The sequence below is a fragment of the Elgaria multicarinata genome, chromosome 4 (genome assembly GCF_023053635.1).
Source record: "Elgaria multicarinata webbii isolate HBS135686 ecotype San Diego chromosome 4, rElgMul1.1.pri, whole genome shotgun sequence".
NCBI classification, from domain to species: domain Eukaryota; kingdom Metazoa; phylum Chordata; class Lepidosauria; order Squamata; family Anguidae; genus Elgaria; species Elgaria multicarinata.
Window position 1 is genome coordinate 129021130 of NC_086174.1, and position 17221 is coordinate 129038350.

Below are 17221 nucleotides of genomic sequence, written 5' to 3' on the forward strand. Positions count from 1 at the left end.
TATGTTTGGGACTACAACTCCCATAATCCTTGATCATTGGCTCTGTTGCCTGGGGTTTATGGGAATCGTAGTCCAAAGCATCTGGAGGGCACCTGGTTGCCTATCCCTTCCCTAGAGGTTGTGCCACCGGCCTGGATTCTGCTACTCCCTGATCTGCTATTGGGACAACCAGCGTGTCATCCTCATGTGGTTTGTGGGTTCGGCTGACTCAGTGAAACTGACACCAGGGAAACCCTCTGTTTGGAAGGCAAACCATCAGCTTGTGAGTTACATTCTTGAGTATGAAGAAAATGTAAGGAGATGGAGAAATAAACTAAAGGTCTGTACTTCGATTTGAACCAAAATGAATCACTTTAAAGGTCATGAAATATAGTCCAGCTTCAGAAATAGCATTTGGTTGTATAGGGTATCTCTAGTGCCAATTAAACAGTATTCGTAATCCCCCACCCCTATAAGATTTTCTTGTTCCTTTCCCTTTTGTGCCTTAGTCACCCTCCTCCTCGGTGTTCTTCTAGTTCCATTCCTTTGTCTGGTTCAATATCTGTGCTAGGGCCCATGGCATCCCTTCTTGTGGAGTCCCTGTCCCTGTCCCCATGTTGACAGCCATGGTTATAGACATGAAGATGAATAGACTTTATTAACTCCGAACGGAGAGGAAAGTTGCAAGGTCAAACAGAGTAGCTCCTTAGCTGTAGAAAGAGAAAGCAGAGATCAGATTTCATCCCAGGAACTAATGCTTTTCCTAATTAATTTTGAATTTGTCAATGTGCAGGAAGACTGATTTTTGTCCTCCCAAGCAGTAAAACTCATTTATCAAATGACAGAAAATGGAATAGTTAGGGAACTTCATTTGGCATCAAAGTTTGCACTACTTTTTAAATGTTCAACTTCACTTTTAGAATTCCAGCATCCCCATCATGGATTAACGATGACTCCCCACCTACATTTATATAAAATATATTTAAAATTCTGTATATAAAGGAAGCCACTCGCTTGGGTAAATTTTCTGCCAGACCAGCCCCTTAAGCCACCCAACCCACCCACATCTGTTCTTTGCATTTATTTGCAAGGATGTTATAAAAATTAGCAGATCACTGTATGTAATTTAGCAAACTTAGCAAATATATTCTCAACTGGTGCGATGCTGCGAGAGGGGCGGGGTAACATTCCATGTATGAAAATATGTCCTGGTGGGTTCAGTGACTTACACAAAAGAGCTGTGGGGTTGTAGTGGCGGCTAGTCACCTTACCACTTTTCTAATTGCTCTAATTGTCTTGAAAAAACTCATTTGCCATATATGCTTCATATTAGTTGTTGTTGTTGAGTGGTGGTTGTCCAAAGTGTTCCAACATCCAAGGCCCCTTTGTCTAGGGCAGGGGTGCAGAACCTCTTCCATCCTGAGACCCAAATTCATTTCAGAGAAGCTCTCGAAAACCTCATTTCAGTGGTGAGCAAGAATGGGGGTGGGGGAACAGGGCCCAAATATCAGCATATTTTAACTTAAACACTTATTCCCATTCACTAAACCTTAGGAGAGGCATTTCAGCATTTTAGAATGGGGGCGGAAAGCTGGGATGCCACTCAATGGATGGTGATTGAAGGAAAGGGAGTGGCCCAAGGGTGGAGCCTTCTGGGGAACCTCAGAGGGCCAGCTTGTGTGAAGTTTCACAACTTTATTTTTGAATGCATACTATTACACCGTTGTCAGGGTAGGGACCAGCTAAAAGCCACAACATAATACTAACTAATTTCTACTCCTTCCTCATTATGCCTCCAAGATCACCAAGTTTTCTTCTTAGTACTGACCCATTGGAATAAACCTATCTTAGGCTTTGGGTGACCTTTTGCCAGATCAAGTGCGGCGTTATGCTTGCGTGATTCCTCCCCCTCCCCCGCCCCATGTAGTGCTTCGCCAGCACAAGGGGGGGGGAGTGTTTAGGGGCTATCCTATTATAGTCTGGAATAGGATTCCCCCCTGTAAATCAGAAACTCTTTATAATCCTCAAATTCTTCAGGGAAGAATAATTGAACCACTGTTGGGGAAAGAAATGTCTAGAACATACTGATGGCTCACCAGAAATGGATGCTAACTCAGGAGTTTACATTGAAAGCCCTTCTGGAAGAGGCTTAATTGATCAGGTTTTGTTACATTGCTAAAGAGCCAAGTCTGAATGCACTCAAGTAATGAATGGCATATTGATAAGAAATTCAGAGAAGTATTGTTTTTCATGGGCTTCCCTGACGGTTTCTATGGGGACAAAGACGCATTTCCCGTTGAGTGCTATTTGCTGCCCTCTGATTGCACTTCTGTGGTTTCATTCACTAGTAATGGGAAAGCATTCATAGGCAGAATAGCTTCCCCTTTTTAAATAGCAATGATTCAAGCTTGCTTCTTCTTTTTTCTTCCTTAAGCATTAGACTAATGCAGGGTTCTATCAGAGATCTGATAGATGCATAATGCTATCTTTCCAAGTGCCTATTCCATCTCCACTTTCCGAATTGAAATGATATACTGTAATTACACTGGCCTTGACAAAAGGCTTTGCATTGTATAGTAAGTTCTATAAAGCCGATCTTATGTAGCTGTGGCAGCCCATATTTATCTGACCACTTTCACTGCAACCATTGCTATGGCCAGAGTCGGAGGAAAAACTGCAAGCCGCTAGTTGCTTGGAAATGTTTAAAAATGTGATGCTCAGGTTAGGAGGAATCCAGGATCAGTAAGCCTGTATACAACAGTTTTGCTGTTTGAACATGGGTGGGAGGGTGCTATTGAACCATGTCCTGCTTGTGGGTCCCTGGTGGACAGCTGGCTGCTTGAAATATTAGTTGGGGGGTTGTGTCATCCCTGCCTATGTTTGGCAGTAGCTCATAAAGCACACAGTTGCCAGAGTAGCCCTGTTATTTTTGTCAACTGCTCCCTGCACCTACCTGGGATATGTGGCACAAAGTGGTAGACTTCTTCCCCCAAGTTCTTCATACATTGCAGAGAATTTGGTGGGGTTAGGGGGCTTTCATTTTCTGTCAAGTGCGACCTCTGGCATACATAGACAACGTGGCGGAGAGATGGGCTCTTGTTGTCCTGGGCTTTAGAGGAAGTCAGAAGGGCCGTGGGTCCCATGGCTTGAAGTGCCTTCTCTCCCTGTGTCAATGACTGGGAGGCAAAGGTCAACCAAAATTGTGAATGCTGGCATTTGACTCCTATACCAAATTGTAAGGTTTAGAATGTTTTTGTTTCTTTCACTGTTTGTCTCTACCAAGTAATGCCAGGCCAGTTTTAGGAGGGCCATGGTACTTTCTGGAATCTCTCGGGAAACAGTTCAATAATTTTACAATGGATGAAGTGTGTGAAAGCTACACAAATGTTGATCCTCTGGGTATTTGCTCTGGTCTAATCCATTCAGCAGGATGAAAACATGGCTGCTACTCATTTGCTTGATCCTGTCAGAGATTATGGTGGAGCAAGCAGATAAAGGCCAGCTGTTGTTCAACGGCCTAGTTTAAGCAAAATCTGCTTGCCTGAGGATGCAGGTCCTTAATTCTTTAGTACAGTTGAGGGTGGTTTGGCGTTTTGTTTTCGTTTTGTTGGTAAGAATTAAATGTGTATACAAGCTTGGTGTTCCAGGCTGCTTTGTGGGAGGAGGATTAAATATAATGAAGGAACAAGCTTTCATTCAGTAAACCTGCAGTAATTTGGTATCGAATATCTCGGTCTGACCTTGCAATGTCAGATTTCATTCATGAGGAACAAAAATGGAAGAATGCAGGCATGGGAAGTTCAGGAAACCTTATTTTGGGAAAGGAAATCAAGGCTAGGATGAAAAGCATTGTATGCTTTCTGAGAAATATAATGCTGGTGTGATAAATGTTCTCCTTTAAGTTAATGAGGTGTGTCAAAGATAGCCTGCTTTGGGGGTGCTCTTTTTTCTATATATAAGTCTGGGGGGCAGTGAGAATCTAACTCTTACAAATGGTCTCATTGCTAAAGAATTGTTGTTGAGAGACGACCAACCATAATAAAATGTGTTTTATTCAGCATAAGTGGTAGGGACTTCACAGATACTGAGCTCATACGATTGGATTTTATGGGCCTCACATTCATAGGGACTGAGGAACGAAGGTGCTTCCTGAGATCTCAGGCATGAGGAAGAGCAGTAGTTTAATTGTACAGCACATGCTTTGCCTGCAGAAGGTCCCAGGGCCAATCCCTGGCATGATCAGGGACGACCAATGATCTGATTCAGTACAAGGCAGCTTCGTACGTTTCTAGGAGGCAGGCAGAGAGTGGTTTGTTTCTTATCTAGAGTGCACATGAAACACACTTGGAGTGCCATCACACAGGGGAAAATCACATTTCCTTATTGTCACTTCTCCGCCAGTGCGTTTGTCCCTCCTTACTTCCTCTTTTGAAAGAGGAAGTAAACAATGTGCACATGGTCTGTTCAGTGGGCCGTTCTGATTATGCTGCTTCTCCTGCACACAGCAGGCGATAGGCAACTTCCATCTTTAAAAATAAGTTGGACTTACTGGGGTGGGTTGTTGTTGTTTTGTGGCATGAAGAAGGGTAGAAGGGCTGGAAGGTGTGCGTGAGCAGACGACGTCATGAGAGGGCTCTGCTGAAATCCATGAGTGCCCAGTAATGAGCGTGCAATAAAATGCTCACCTGATGTAGCTCTTGGAGACTCACACCTAAGCAAACTGTGCCTTCGTTAACATTTGGTAAGAAGCAAGGTCCAGTCTGTTTGTTGCCAGTGGGTTTTCTGTAGTGTGAGAACTATTTGGCATTGCTTTCGTCAGGTAGGGAGACTATGTACAATAATACTTTATCTCCGTGTTTTCCTACTTTCACATACCTCTTAGATCTGGTTAGCGTGTTTACTATTCTGAAAATACTGCAGGTACAATTTACTGTCTACCCTCCATTTTACTAAATGTGCAACTCAGCATGTGATAACAGCTGTACTTGTGATGGCCGGGATTTTTGCAAACCTTCCACCTATTTTTGGAAGTGGGAGAGCAATGGAAATGGGCCATATAACTTATATTGCATATTAAATTTAATCAGGATACAGGGTACACATGGACCCAGTGCTTTTTGGTTCCCAATGGGTTGAATCCAATGCAAGCATTCTGCAAATGGAACTGTTTCCATCAGTGGACCAGAAGGGGGTGATCTTCCTTGCCCCCCAATCCCTGTTGCTCTCCATCTACCTTCTGCTCTGGAAAGCTGAGAAACCCTTTGAAGCATTTTTTGGGTGGCATAGAGGTCTGCAGGGGGTGGGTGGGTGGGAGAGAGCAGGAGTTAGTGCCATTGCACTAGTAGATGTTCGCTTGTGTAACATTGGATTTAACCTGGTATTTCCAATTGATAAACATGAATCAGCCTTCAAGGTGACAAGGGCAGCTTTTGCTGGAGTTTACTTTTTTAAAACAATCAATTACTTCCAGAAGTCAGGTTTTATGAGCATGGCACAAAACTAAAAGAGGAGGTAGGAGGCAGTGGGGGTTTCCTGTGTCAGTAGTGAGATACAGCTAAGCCAAGGGCAAGGAAGCAAGTGTATTTACTTTTCCTTAAGTACACAAAAATGGCACTAGGCTAGGGATAGAGATTTTGTCATTGGTCTGTCATCTGCCACTAGCAGTAGCAATCAATGCTGTGACTTGTGCAGCACTATCAAACAAGGTATATGCATTTTGGGGAGAAAAAACAGCAGTTTCCCAGGACCTGAATTTAGTGGTTTGAGGGCAGGGAAACTGTTTCTCTTCTACTTCTGCAAGCATTCTCTGGGGCATTGTTGTCTAGAGCAGTGGTTCTCAACTGGTGGCCAACCGTACCCCCGGTGGGACATAGCAGTAGTCTAAGTGGGACAGGGTTGTTGGTTTTTTTTGCAATAGCAATTAAGAATTTTCTCTCTCTGAATCCCCCCCTTACCTGCAGGTGTGATGTGCCGTCTCCTACTGCCTTGCCTTCCACGGATTATCCATCTGTGACCTTTTAGTATGCCAGTAGTAACCTTTTTAACTGCTTGTGGAATTATTGAGATTGTTTGCTTCTGTTTTAAACCCACAGCAATAAAATTTACTCCAACAACACCATTGCCATTTTAATGCCCTTAATGGTGCATGACAGTGCTCCTCCTTAAATATCATTTTCAGAGAAAAATAGGTAGAAGGGTTCTAGCTGTGTTGCTTGCTGACATAGCTGTATTATTAAACCTGCTTATCTTCATGCACAACGTAGGGTGGCCATATGAAAAGGAGGACAGGGTTCCTGTATCTTTAACAGTTGCATAGAAAGGGGAATTTCAGCAGGTGTCCTTTGTAGGCATGCAACACCTGGTGAAATTCCCTCTTCATCACAACAATTAAAGCTGCAAGTGCCCTACCCTCTTTTGTATCTGGTCAAGGGGGCAGGGCTCCTTTAGCTTTGTTGTGATGAAGAGGGAATTTCACTAGGTGTTGCATGCCTACAAGAACATCTTCTGAAATTCCCTTTTCTGTGCAACTGTTAAAGATACAGGAGCCCTGTCCTCCTTTTCATATGGCCACCCTATACAAGGGGGCTGTGGAACTGCACTGGATAGTCCCACCTCCAATGTTACCCATGCGTTGTCGCCTTCTACCCTGGACATTAATGCATACCGCACAAATGCCTGGGGGCCCATTATCGTATAGGTGATGTCAGGCGGGGCTACATGCTGTGGCCCTGATTCCCATTCACACGTGGAGGTAAGTAGATTGAATAAGGCCCAGATAGCTATATTAGTTTTCTAGATGGAAAGAAAGGACTTCGTTCTCTGGATGAGCATTCAATCACATGAGACCTATTAGATGTCTGAAGTGATATAGCCCTGATACTAGTTTAGGTCATAGGCAATTAGGCCATAGGCAATTTCAGCTCTCTACACGAGTATCTACAGTATATCATTCTTATCTTTTAAATACATGTTTGTCACATTCACACTCAAGTTTTTTTTTTTTTTTTAAATAAACTTGAAAACATAAAGGTGTTAGATGTGTTAGGATATGTAGCATGACATGCTGCCAGGCCCATAGAAACTCGTGGTAATAGGAGTCAGAATTGGCTTCTCCCACACTTGTATGATTAACTAGCTTGGGCAGTAACAAATCAACCTTACTACTTCCTCAGTGACACTTGAGAACAAAATAAATAACGTGAAACTGAGAATTGGAGGTTAACTTCTTGTGGCATATGATACCAAGTATTGCTGATACTGGGAAGGTTTGGGGAATTTACTACGGTATGCACCCTTTGTACGCTATGCATACCAACTGAGGGGAAGCATCAACTAAGCTGCTTAAATTGAGGAAGTGCTAGCTTCCATCGTGTTAGGTAGGAGCTAGTTCTTGTGAATTATGTATTTATGACTTCTTCATCCAAGGGCCTTTGCCAAAAGGACTTTCACCTCTGCTAGTAAATGTGTCTGGATGTTAAAAAAAAGTTTGATGTGTGGCTGTTTTTCTTTAAAAAAAAAAAAAAAAAAAGACTAGGCTTCTGGGTAACAAAATAAATCTTGTAATACTTTCCTTGATGCTAATGAGCACATAGAACTGAACCCTTTGTTTTCTTTCAGTTCTGTGACACTGACTAGGACAACTACAGTATTTTCTGGCGTATAAGACTACTTTTTAACCCAGGAAGATCTTCTCAAAAGTTGGGGGTCGTCTTATACGGCCAGTATAAGATGACTTTTTAACCCAGGAAGATCTTCTCAAAAGTTGGGGGTCGTCTTATACGCCCAGTCGTCTTATACGCCGGAAAATACGGTAGATTTTTCTTGGCTCTTTTGGTTTACTAGGTTACAACACCAAACAAACACATTGTCAGTAATGTTCTGAACTAGCACTCGGTTGTCTGTGGATACAAATAGGCATGGATGAAACCCAAAGGGGAGATTCCAGTAATAAAAAGAAAATGAACTTCCTTCTAGACTTTGAAGAATTTCCAGAGCACTGTCCAGATTCTATCTGAAACTGGAACTTCCCAGGCACCTGATGGCTTTGTGAAGCTATTGCTACTTTCCTTAAAAAAGTGGCATTGAATCCTGTTGTATTCATAGTTTGTTCTTTGGTCTATAAGACTGATTGACATCTGAAGCATATCTATATTTAATGTGCTTCTCACAGGTGAAAATGTTCCTGGTGTTGTTCAGTCTCTGGTCTCTCACAAACAGGCTGATACCATCTTGTCCTTATAAGAACAAGATTTTTATTCAGCCTTCCGGTACTTTCTTAACCACAGTGTGTAGTGCTCTTTATTGCCCCCTCTGGTAGTCTGAGAGAATGCATCCTTGACTATTTCTATGTATTACACCTGTGTAATATATACCCAGTTCCTGAATCTAACAAGATTTGTCTGTAATCCTTGAAAGCGATGTATGCTTAGTTGATCATTGGTGGCCACTGGCAAGAAGAGACTGTTAAGACTTTGGCTTATGTGGTACAGATGGGTTCTTGCCATTGATCCTCATAAACACCTGCTGCTCAGAGGTCTCATAAGGATCCGTAGACCTTCCAAAATCAAACAGAACCCTTGATAGATTTGCAATAACTTCCTGTGGAAGTCTGCAAAAGTTTTGACGTCCATGAGATTCTGTTTTAAGTAGAATTCAAAAGCAACTTAGATTCCACCAATAGTAACACCAAGATGGGGGGAAAGCACAGTCCAGGTAGTGTTCCTAGAAGAAGGAAGGTTTTTACAGCATAGTTATTCCTATGCTTTCCTGGAATAGAATGTGAGTGCCTGGGAATCCTGAGGCTTTTCCCTCCGTTTAAAGTAACATATTTAGGGCAGTGTGTAACACATTTAGCTGTTTTATTATGCTCTTCGTGGTTTTAATTTTTGTGAACCGCCCAGAGAGCTTCAGCTATTGGGTGGTATAAAAATGTAATAAATAAATAAATAAATAATCTGTACAGATGTGGGTTTTCACCATCTGTCAGAAACTTTTAACAGTACATTTCATTTTGGAAAGAAAGTCATTTCAGGGTTGTGGAAGGTTGTGATGATTCACCCTCCTGTAAAGCCAAGTTCTTCACTGACATTATTAGAGTTATATCTTTAAAGGATATACCAATTCTTGTAGAAGGCACAAAAATCTCTTTGAGTTTTTTTTTTTTAATTATTATCAGCAAACCAGATGGCATGATAGCTTGAGCTAACTGACGTTTCTAAAGAGGTGTCTGGAATCAATGATGAACTGGATGATAGTGAATAAAGTGAAAAGCGAGACAAGGATGAGATATTCATTGTTGGTGCATTGGGATGGCGTTGGGATAGAGATTCAACCTGTTCTAGATATTGTTGTGCCCTTCCTTGAAAGTCAGGTTGATGCTCTGGTTATGTTCTTGGAATTTAACACACTCCTAGATCCCCAGGTGGTTAAAGAGTCAAGCAGTTATTTTTATTAGTTTAGGCTAGCATGCCAGCTGTGGCCCCTCCTGGGCAGGAAAAATCTGGTCTCTCTCATTCATATTCTTATTAGACTATTGCAATGCCCTGCATATAGGGCTACCTTAGTAGTTCAGAAACGATAAGTGGTCCAGAATGCAGAAATGGGTTTTTTGGCCATGCCTGCTGCATGGAGTATATTACTCTGGTATTACAACAACTTCATTGATTCTTAGTTGGTTCACAGGTACAATAAAAAGTGCCTCTATTAATCTTTTAGAGCTTTAAATGGTCTAGAGTGAGAATAATTTAAGGACCATACTCTCCCATATGAACTTACCCTGTTCACTCAAGTTGTCATCCAGGCCCTGTTCTATATACCTGCATAATCAAAGGTAGGAGGTATGGCTACAAGAGACAGAACCTTCTTATTAGTAGTACCCAGACATTTGAGGTCCTTTCCTAAGGAAACTATATGGCTGCTTTTATTTCGACTGCCATTCTTTTCTGTAGAGCAAAGGAACAACTGGGTTTGATTTCTTATTGCTTAGTTTTTTGTTTTGTTGTTTTTCTTTACTGTTTGTCTGTTTTGTTTTTGGGGGTGGGGATCATCTGAATAAAAATCACCAATGTCAATTTCTAAATAAATTCCTTAAGATTTGAGTAGTACTGGAGATAGGATCTAATCAGTAAATTCTTCTACTCCTTCCAATTTGAGGAGAGTACTGGTTGGTAAGTGTGTTCTCATTGTGTGTTGGGTTATTTCTTGATTGTATTGATGTCTTTTTAGTATAATTGTTTTAAAATGTTATAGATTGTTGTGCAGCACTTTTGTATTTTGGTTTGTGTGTGTGTGTGTGTGTGTATGTGTTAAACAGGTGTTTATACATAAACAATGGATTCAGTAAATCTACACATGTTCTTGATTCAGGTAATTAGCTTCATTCAGAATCCTTCATCTTTTTTAAAAAATAATTGTTCCATAAAATTATTTCCATGTTCATGACTGAAAAAATCCCATATACTTGATTCCACATGTAGCTGAAATTATTTTGGAGCCTAGGAATTTGAAAACTTTTTTTTCAGTCTCCCTACGTCTGTTAACTTTTGGTTCTTTTAATGATCTTGGGCGCAATTCACAGAGCTGCAACGAAGCCCAAGTGAATCTAATTTAAAAATTCAGAATTGTTAATTTTTTATTGGTCTTGGTAGCCTACTCCAGCCCTAAAACCCAATTTACAGCAGGAACAGAGTATTTTCTGTTACGTCATGGAGCATTTCAGAGGCATTCAGAAGAAATAAGTCTCGTTTGTCTATCTCTCACTGGCCTACTCTACACCAAGCAGGATATTTCACTATGAAAGCAGTATGAAAGTGGTATATAAAAGGCAGGAGCCACACCAAGCAGGATATAGCACTATGAAAATGGTATATGGTATGTGTCAATGGGCCCCAACAGTTGTCAGTGCATTTCAATACCACTATAAAGCAGTAGTGTGGCTCCTGCCTTTTATATACCACTTTCATAGTGAAATATCCTGCTTGGTGTAATTCGGCCACTTGGATCCACTCCCTGGATATGCATTTGTCTGACTAGTTTCTGACATTTTGGCGAACATGATGGTGGATTCTCAATTTAGTTATGTCATGTGTCTTCAGACTGCTTCTTTTCATTTGTAACATATGGCTGAGAAAAGTCACAGTTCCAGCAAGATGGTTGCCACTGGGAACCAGGAATCTCTTCCTTGTAACCATATTTTTAAACAATCATGATATGGGAGAACTTTTATAGCCCTACATTCCGGAGAATTCAGAGTGGAGAGGGTTGTTCTCTCATTTTGCGTTGGGCTTTGGGAGTAGGCAGAAGTGGGGTGTGCATTTGTGTGCTGACTACTCCCAAAGCTCAGTTTGAAGAGGCTGAATGACTCTCAAGGCCTCCTGAACTTGGGGAAAGAGTAGAGTCATTTGGCTTGCACTGTGCTTTCAAGGTGAGTGAAAGATGCTTGCTGCTTTGGAAGATATTCCAGCCCATTGCGAAGTGAAAGGCTGATACCTTTCCCCTCCTTCAAACCCCTGCCCCCCTCAAATTCTCTGTGCTAGACAACGCACAGAGAGCATGACAACGTTAGGAGCAACTGCAGATAATAGCTGGCTAGCCCAAACTTGTAGATCCGAGGGCAAAGTAACATGCACATTTATCATGTGAAAATGGACTTTTTCCTGGACTGCAGAAAGGCAATCACTTTTCAAAGTTGAACAGAATTTGAAAGAGTAATTGCTCCTGATGGAGGCATGTATATTCATTCGTTCTGCTTTTGTGCCTGGTAAACTATGTGTATGTTTCAAAGCTATAAGCTTTGAAAAGAGAACATTGAGATAAATACATAGGTACATTAGAGGCAGCAAAGGCTCTTTTGAACAACTTTCAGCTCCCTTAAAAGCTATTCTTTCCTTTCAGCCTTACTGGAGGGAATATGCACTCCATGCCCATGTATATGTCATCTCTCTGACAGGCTAGGCTAAGAAGCCGTAAAGACTTCCTTGCATTCCTGTAAATGTTCCTGCATTTCCTTTGTTTTGCCACAAAATGGCACAGGTAATTGTCAGTGTATCTAATAGTTGCCTCTCTCTTCTTGCCTTACAGGACTAGAGTAAAATTGGAGAGCCTTGAAGATGCTTACATTTTGCGAGGAAATGACGACTCCCTTTCCGATAAGCATGGATGCCCAGCCTATGTGAGCCCAGAGATCTTGAACACAAACGGCAGCTACTCTGGCAAGGCAGCAGACGTGTGGAGTCTAGGAGTCATGCTTTACACGATGCTCGTTGGACGCTATCCTTTTCATGACATTGAGCCTAGTTCTCTCTTCAGCAAGATCCGCCGCGGGCAGTTCAGCATTCCAGAGACTTTATCCCCTAAGGCGAAATGCCTTATACGTAGCATTCTGCGCCGAGAGCCCACAGAAAGGCTGACTTCGCAGGAAATTCTGGACCATCCTTGGTTTTCCACAGATTTTAATGTGTCTAATTCAGGATACGGTGCTAAGGAAGTAACAGATCAGCTGGTGCCTGATGTCAATATGGAAGAGGACTCGGATCCATTCTTTAACTGAGCATTAAGACTAGTGTTTGGGTGGTGTGCAGTTCGGAAAGGATAACATGAAGGGAGTCCTTTCTGATCATGCAGAATTATATCTGTGTCTCAGCCTGGCTTGATAGCAAAAAGACAAATTGGAGGGGCGATGGGGTGGGGCGGTTGGTCGGAGAAGGAATGCCCAAGAAATGAGCTAACACAACAGATGTAGCATAAGAATGGTTAGATGGGAGAAATTGTTGCTATCAAGTTAGATTGACATAGAAAAAGAAGGAGGCGGCAGCATGGAACAACTGTAGCTTCTCGTCTTTATGGAGCCAAGGACACTGCACTCTCACGCTCCAGTGCAGCCACTAATCCACTCCTGATTCCGTTTCATTCAAATACTTACGGTTCCCAGTGAATAAAAACTTTTGCCTCAACTTGCATCTTGGCATCGCACTGTTAGATATTTAACTTCAGCCATTATTCAGGGAAGGTACAATTAGCTATTATTTCATTCTTTTTGTTTCCTGTTTTTAAAATCCAATGTTTCATAGTTGCCGTGGGATCCATCATTTGGGATGGCGGGTGGTAGAATGCACAAAGGAAGACATGAGAAGTGGGTGCTAAGCAGGACACATAGTTTCAAATTCACAGTTCTCCTAAATAAACTATTTTAGTTCTTACCAGGAGAAATGGTATTTGAAATATTCTGTTCCCTTAAGACAGGAAGGGACTGTCACCTATCAAGGTGCATTGTATCTAATTGGATTCCCCGCCCCCTGACAGAATGCTTTTTAATCCGGCGTAATCCAGTGGAGTCTTTCCTTAACAGAAAGGCAAGGGAACACAATTTGGGGTGATTTCCCCTTGCTGCTTCCTGCCCCCCTCCAATTTGCTCCAGAGTGTTGGAGAGGAGGCTGGACTTTGGAACAGCATGGGAGCTGGTGCTGGGATGCTACAAAAGAAAGGGGGACTTTTTAAAAAATCACCTCTTCTCCCAACCACCTTTTGTGCTTGCTGAAGCCTCCACTGGATCAAGGAACCTCCTGTCAGCAGATAGGATACAATTGGATGCAACCTGTTCTGGGTTGGGTATGTTTTTTGGTCAAATGGTTTTGTTGCAGGAAGCAGTAACAAAAGACTTCCAGATGTGTCTGAGTGCTTGATTAGCACAAGAAAAGAACACATCTATATTGCTTTTTGATGGTGTGTTTTTTAAGGGTTGAAATACTGGCTTCCACTTTGCCATCTGCACAGAAATTTGACCACATATGAGGAGGGGGGAGGATCATGAGAGAGGGGGAAGAATTCCTTTTAAGTGATCCAAATGAAACAACAAACAAACCCTCATCCTTGAACTAACTTTCCCACTGAATGTCCTGAACATGAACAGAGGGGATCTATATTGTTGAAGAAAGAAAATACGGCATTCTTCCCCCTCTAAATTTGTGGAAGGGTTTTCTTCGGTTTTCTTGCTTTTGTTTTTGTTTTATAAAAAGGATGCTGTTTTGATTGTCTTCTCATTGACCTATCAATAAGCTGAACATTACTAGGACACAGATCTGTCTCCTAAAAAAAAAAAAAAGTACACAGTAATATGCACCTTTCGTATTGTCAAGATTTTATTTATTGATGAAACTGTCACGGTTGTGATGAATTAAGCCAGTACTTCAATTACGGGTTGACTTGGGGTGACATGTTACATGCTGTAGTAAATACACTTTTTATTATTATTTTTCTCTTCGGGTATTCCTGTCCCTGAATGACATATTTTTTAATTATTATTTTACACCCCCAACATCCCCACTACTTCCCTTAGAGCTTTCGTTTTGATTTAGACTGGCAAATGATTTTTATTACTGCTTTTATATTGCTGTATGATATCGGGGGAAACAAAACAAAACAAAACAAACAAATCTCTTGGCATAAATATTTGTGTTTCCAGTACCTCAGTTGTTCTGATGTTACTGCCTTGTATGCGTTTTTTGTGAAGTGGTCATGTTTTTTGGATAGGTACATGTGGACTCTGTAGTATGTAAATGTTACTTGAATTTTGTGCTTAATTATGTGGCATGTGCGTACAGCTACTTGGCATTTGACGTATGGATGCTATTTGCCTGCCCTGCAGGAAGGTTTTCGATCCCACTCTCAAGATGATGGTTCAAGAGACAAAGCACTGCGGCTGACCTGCCTTGGTTCTATTTTGGTATCTAAGAATATAAAGGAGTATGTTTTTACACTCTGAAGATGGTGCTGTGTTGAGGGACTCCCCTCCCCCCCATGTTTATTTTATAAACTTGTAGGAAGAAAGATTGGTGATGTGCATGGTGGGATGTTACTGCCTCTGGTGCTTTGTCTTGTATTTGGTTTAATGTTTTTTGTCCTAATCTCTTCAATAAACAAAATTGTGCATATTTAACTAAATTTCAACTTGTGAAGCCTCTTTTTCCCTCCTTCTTCATCATTTCTTACTGCTGCGGAAACCTTGTTCATTGCTTATTTACAGCATAAACATGTTTACTTGAATGTAAGTCCCATTGCGTGAATTACCTTCGAGTTGGTGCGCTTAGAATTGCAGCCTTGAGGCATCATCTAGAAAAAGTGAATACTTCCCTCAGAGAGGAGGGTGTGGACCCACTCCCATGCATGCTTACTTGAAGAATGTTTCGCTCAGTTTGGTAGCCTTCCTTCCATGAAGTGTGCACAAGGGACTGCAACCTTAAATATGCACTTCATTCTAGGGCTTGGTCTGAAGCACATGAGGCAGCCATCTTTCTGAAGCTAAGCAGGTCTAGGCCTGGTCAGTACTTGGGGGGTAGGCCAGCTGGGAACCACATATAGTAGGCTGACCATATGGAAAGGAGTTGTATAGAAAAGGGAAATTCAGCAGGTGTCATTTGTATATACGGAGAATCTGGTGAAATTTCCTCTTCATCACAACAGTTAAAGCTGCAGGAGCCCTGCCCTCTTGGCCAGATACAAAACAGGACAGAGCTCCTGCAGCTTTAACTGTTGTGATGAAGAGGGGATTTCACTAGGCAGGTGCTGCATGAAAATAAATGACACCTGCTGAAATTTCCTTTTCTATGCAACTGTTAAAGATGCAGGAGCCCTGTCCTCCTTTTCATATGGTCACCCTAACATATAACCACCTTGAGTTCTACGGTGGAAGAATGGCAGGATATAAATAAATTAGGGTGACCAACTGTCAGGATTTCCCCGGATTTGTCCTGGTTTTTGTTCTTTCCATGGTGTCAGGGGGGATTTTCTATAATTTTCAATAATGTCCTGGAATGACACACCTTCCTCTTTAAGGCTGCCATTAGCATGGCAGGAGGGAATGACATGCTTTCTTGAGGCACATCATTCTCCCACCCCGAGCTCCAATTGAGGTCTTAAAGGGGAAAGTGGGTCATTCGTGGACATTATAGAAAAGGCCCCAATTGGAGTGGATGGTGGTGGTGCAGAATGAAATCCTTTCCCCTCCTCCACTCCAATCAGGTTCTTTAAGGTGGCGGGGGAATAACATACTTTCTGCAGGACTCAGAAAGCTGCTTCCCCACACACACACTAGGTGTCCTCTTTTTTGGTTTCCCAAATATGGTCACCCTAAATAAATAAAATTCTCCCATTGAAAGCAATTGGATTTAAAAGTGCCCAACTTTGGCTGGGTAGTGCTCTCAATAATAGGCTTCTATCTCCATACATATTACTTAAGGCATGATTTATATCTCTTTCTCAGCTGAGGATAACTGCAGATGCTTTATGGCAGGTTTAGAGAATTTCCTTCAGCTTGAGAGCCATTTTCCATTACAGACAAGCTTAGGGGGGCCATGGAAGGATGGCCTGAAGGCGAACGGTTTAGGGCCAAAATACCAAAAATACCAGTGGATTTTAGCTTCAAGCTGTTACTGCCAGTAGAAGTCTTAAGAGAGTCATTTCAATCTTTTTAGAATGCGCGGGGAGGAGGGATGACGGATGGAGGGACGACTGCCCCAGAGCTAGGAAACCACAAAACAATCAGTGGTTGGAGGAAAGTGTGGGGCCAGGGAAGGGGATGTGACCTGGGAATCCCCAGAGGGCCACATTGGGACCCTTGAACAACCTGATTCAGTCCCTGGAGCTGAGGTTCTTCATCCCTGCCTTATAGGGAACAACATGTAGCAGGTGTGCAACACCTAACTAAATTGGTCCAACTCTATAACCCAGCTTCCTGTAAGTTTTAAAGTAACAGTTCTAGCCGCTGTAATTCTTAAGTCAAATTTGAATACTAGAGCAAATTGAAATATACAATCCCAAATGAAAATGTTGAATTTTAACTCTCTTCAAAATATTTAAGCTTGATGTGCTTAGGTGCCAATAAAAACAAAACAAACATGAACCACAACAGCCTCCCCAATTTAGTTTGAATTTCACACTTCAGCCAGAGGTTCAGGATGCTTTAGCAAAATGGGTTAAATATTTTGGGCATCACATTTTGTTAAAGAGATTAAATTTTTGAATTGTTGGTTTGGGTTGTTCATGGCTAGGTAAACCAATAACTTAGGGTGACCATAGGGAAAGGAGGACAGGGCTTCTGTATCTTTAAGAGTTGTATAGAAAAGGGAAATTCAGCAGGTGTCATTTGTATATATGGAGAAGCTGGTGAAATTTCCTCTTCATCACAACAGTTAAAGCTGCAGGAGCCCTGCCCTCTCGGCCAGATACAAAACAGGACAGAGCTCCTGCA

General features: G+C 41.9%; 1 protein-coding gene across 1 annotated transcript in view; it reads left to right on the forward strand.

Moving 5' to 3' along the window:
• TRIB2 (tribbles pseudokinase 2) overlaps positions 1-14937 on the forward strand; it is a 28562-nt gene extending 13625 nt beyond the window's left edge. The window contains exon 4 of the mRNA XM_063125179.1: positions 12058-14937. Within this exon, the coding sequence (XP_062981249.1) occupies positions 12058-12526 (469 nt within the window). The 3' untranslated portion in view covers positions 12527-14937. The remainder of the gene's footprint in view (positions 1-12057) is intronic.
• Positions 14938-17221: the final 2284 nt, after the last annotated feature.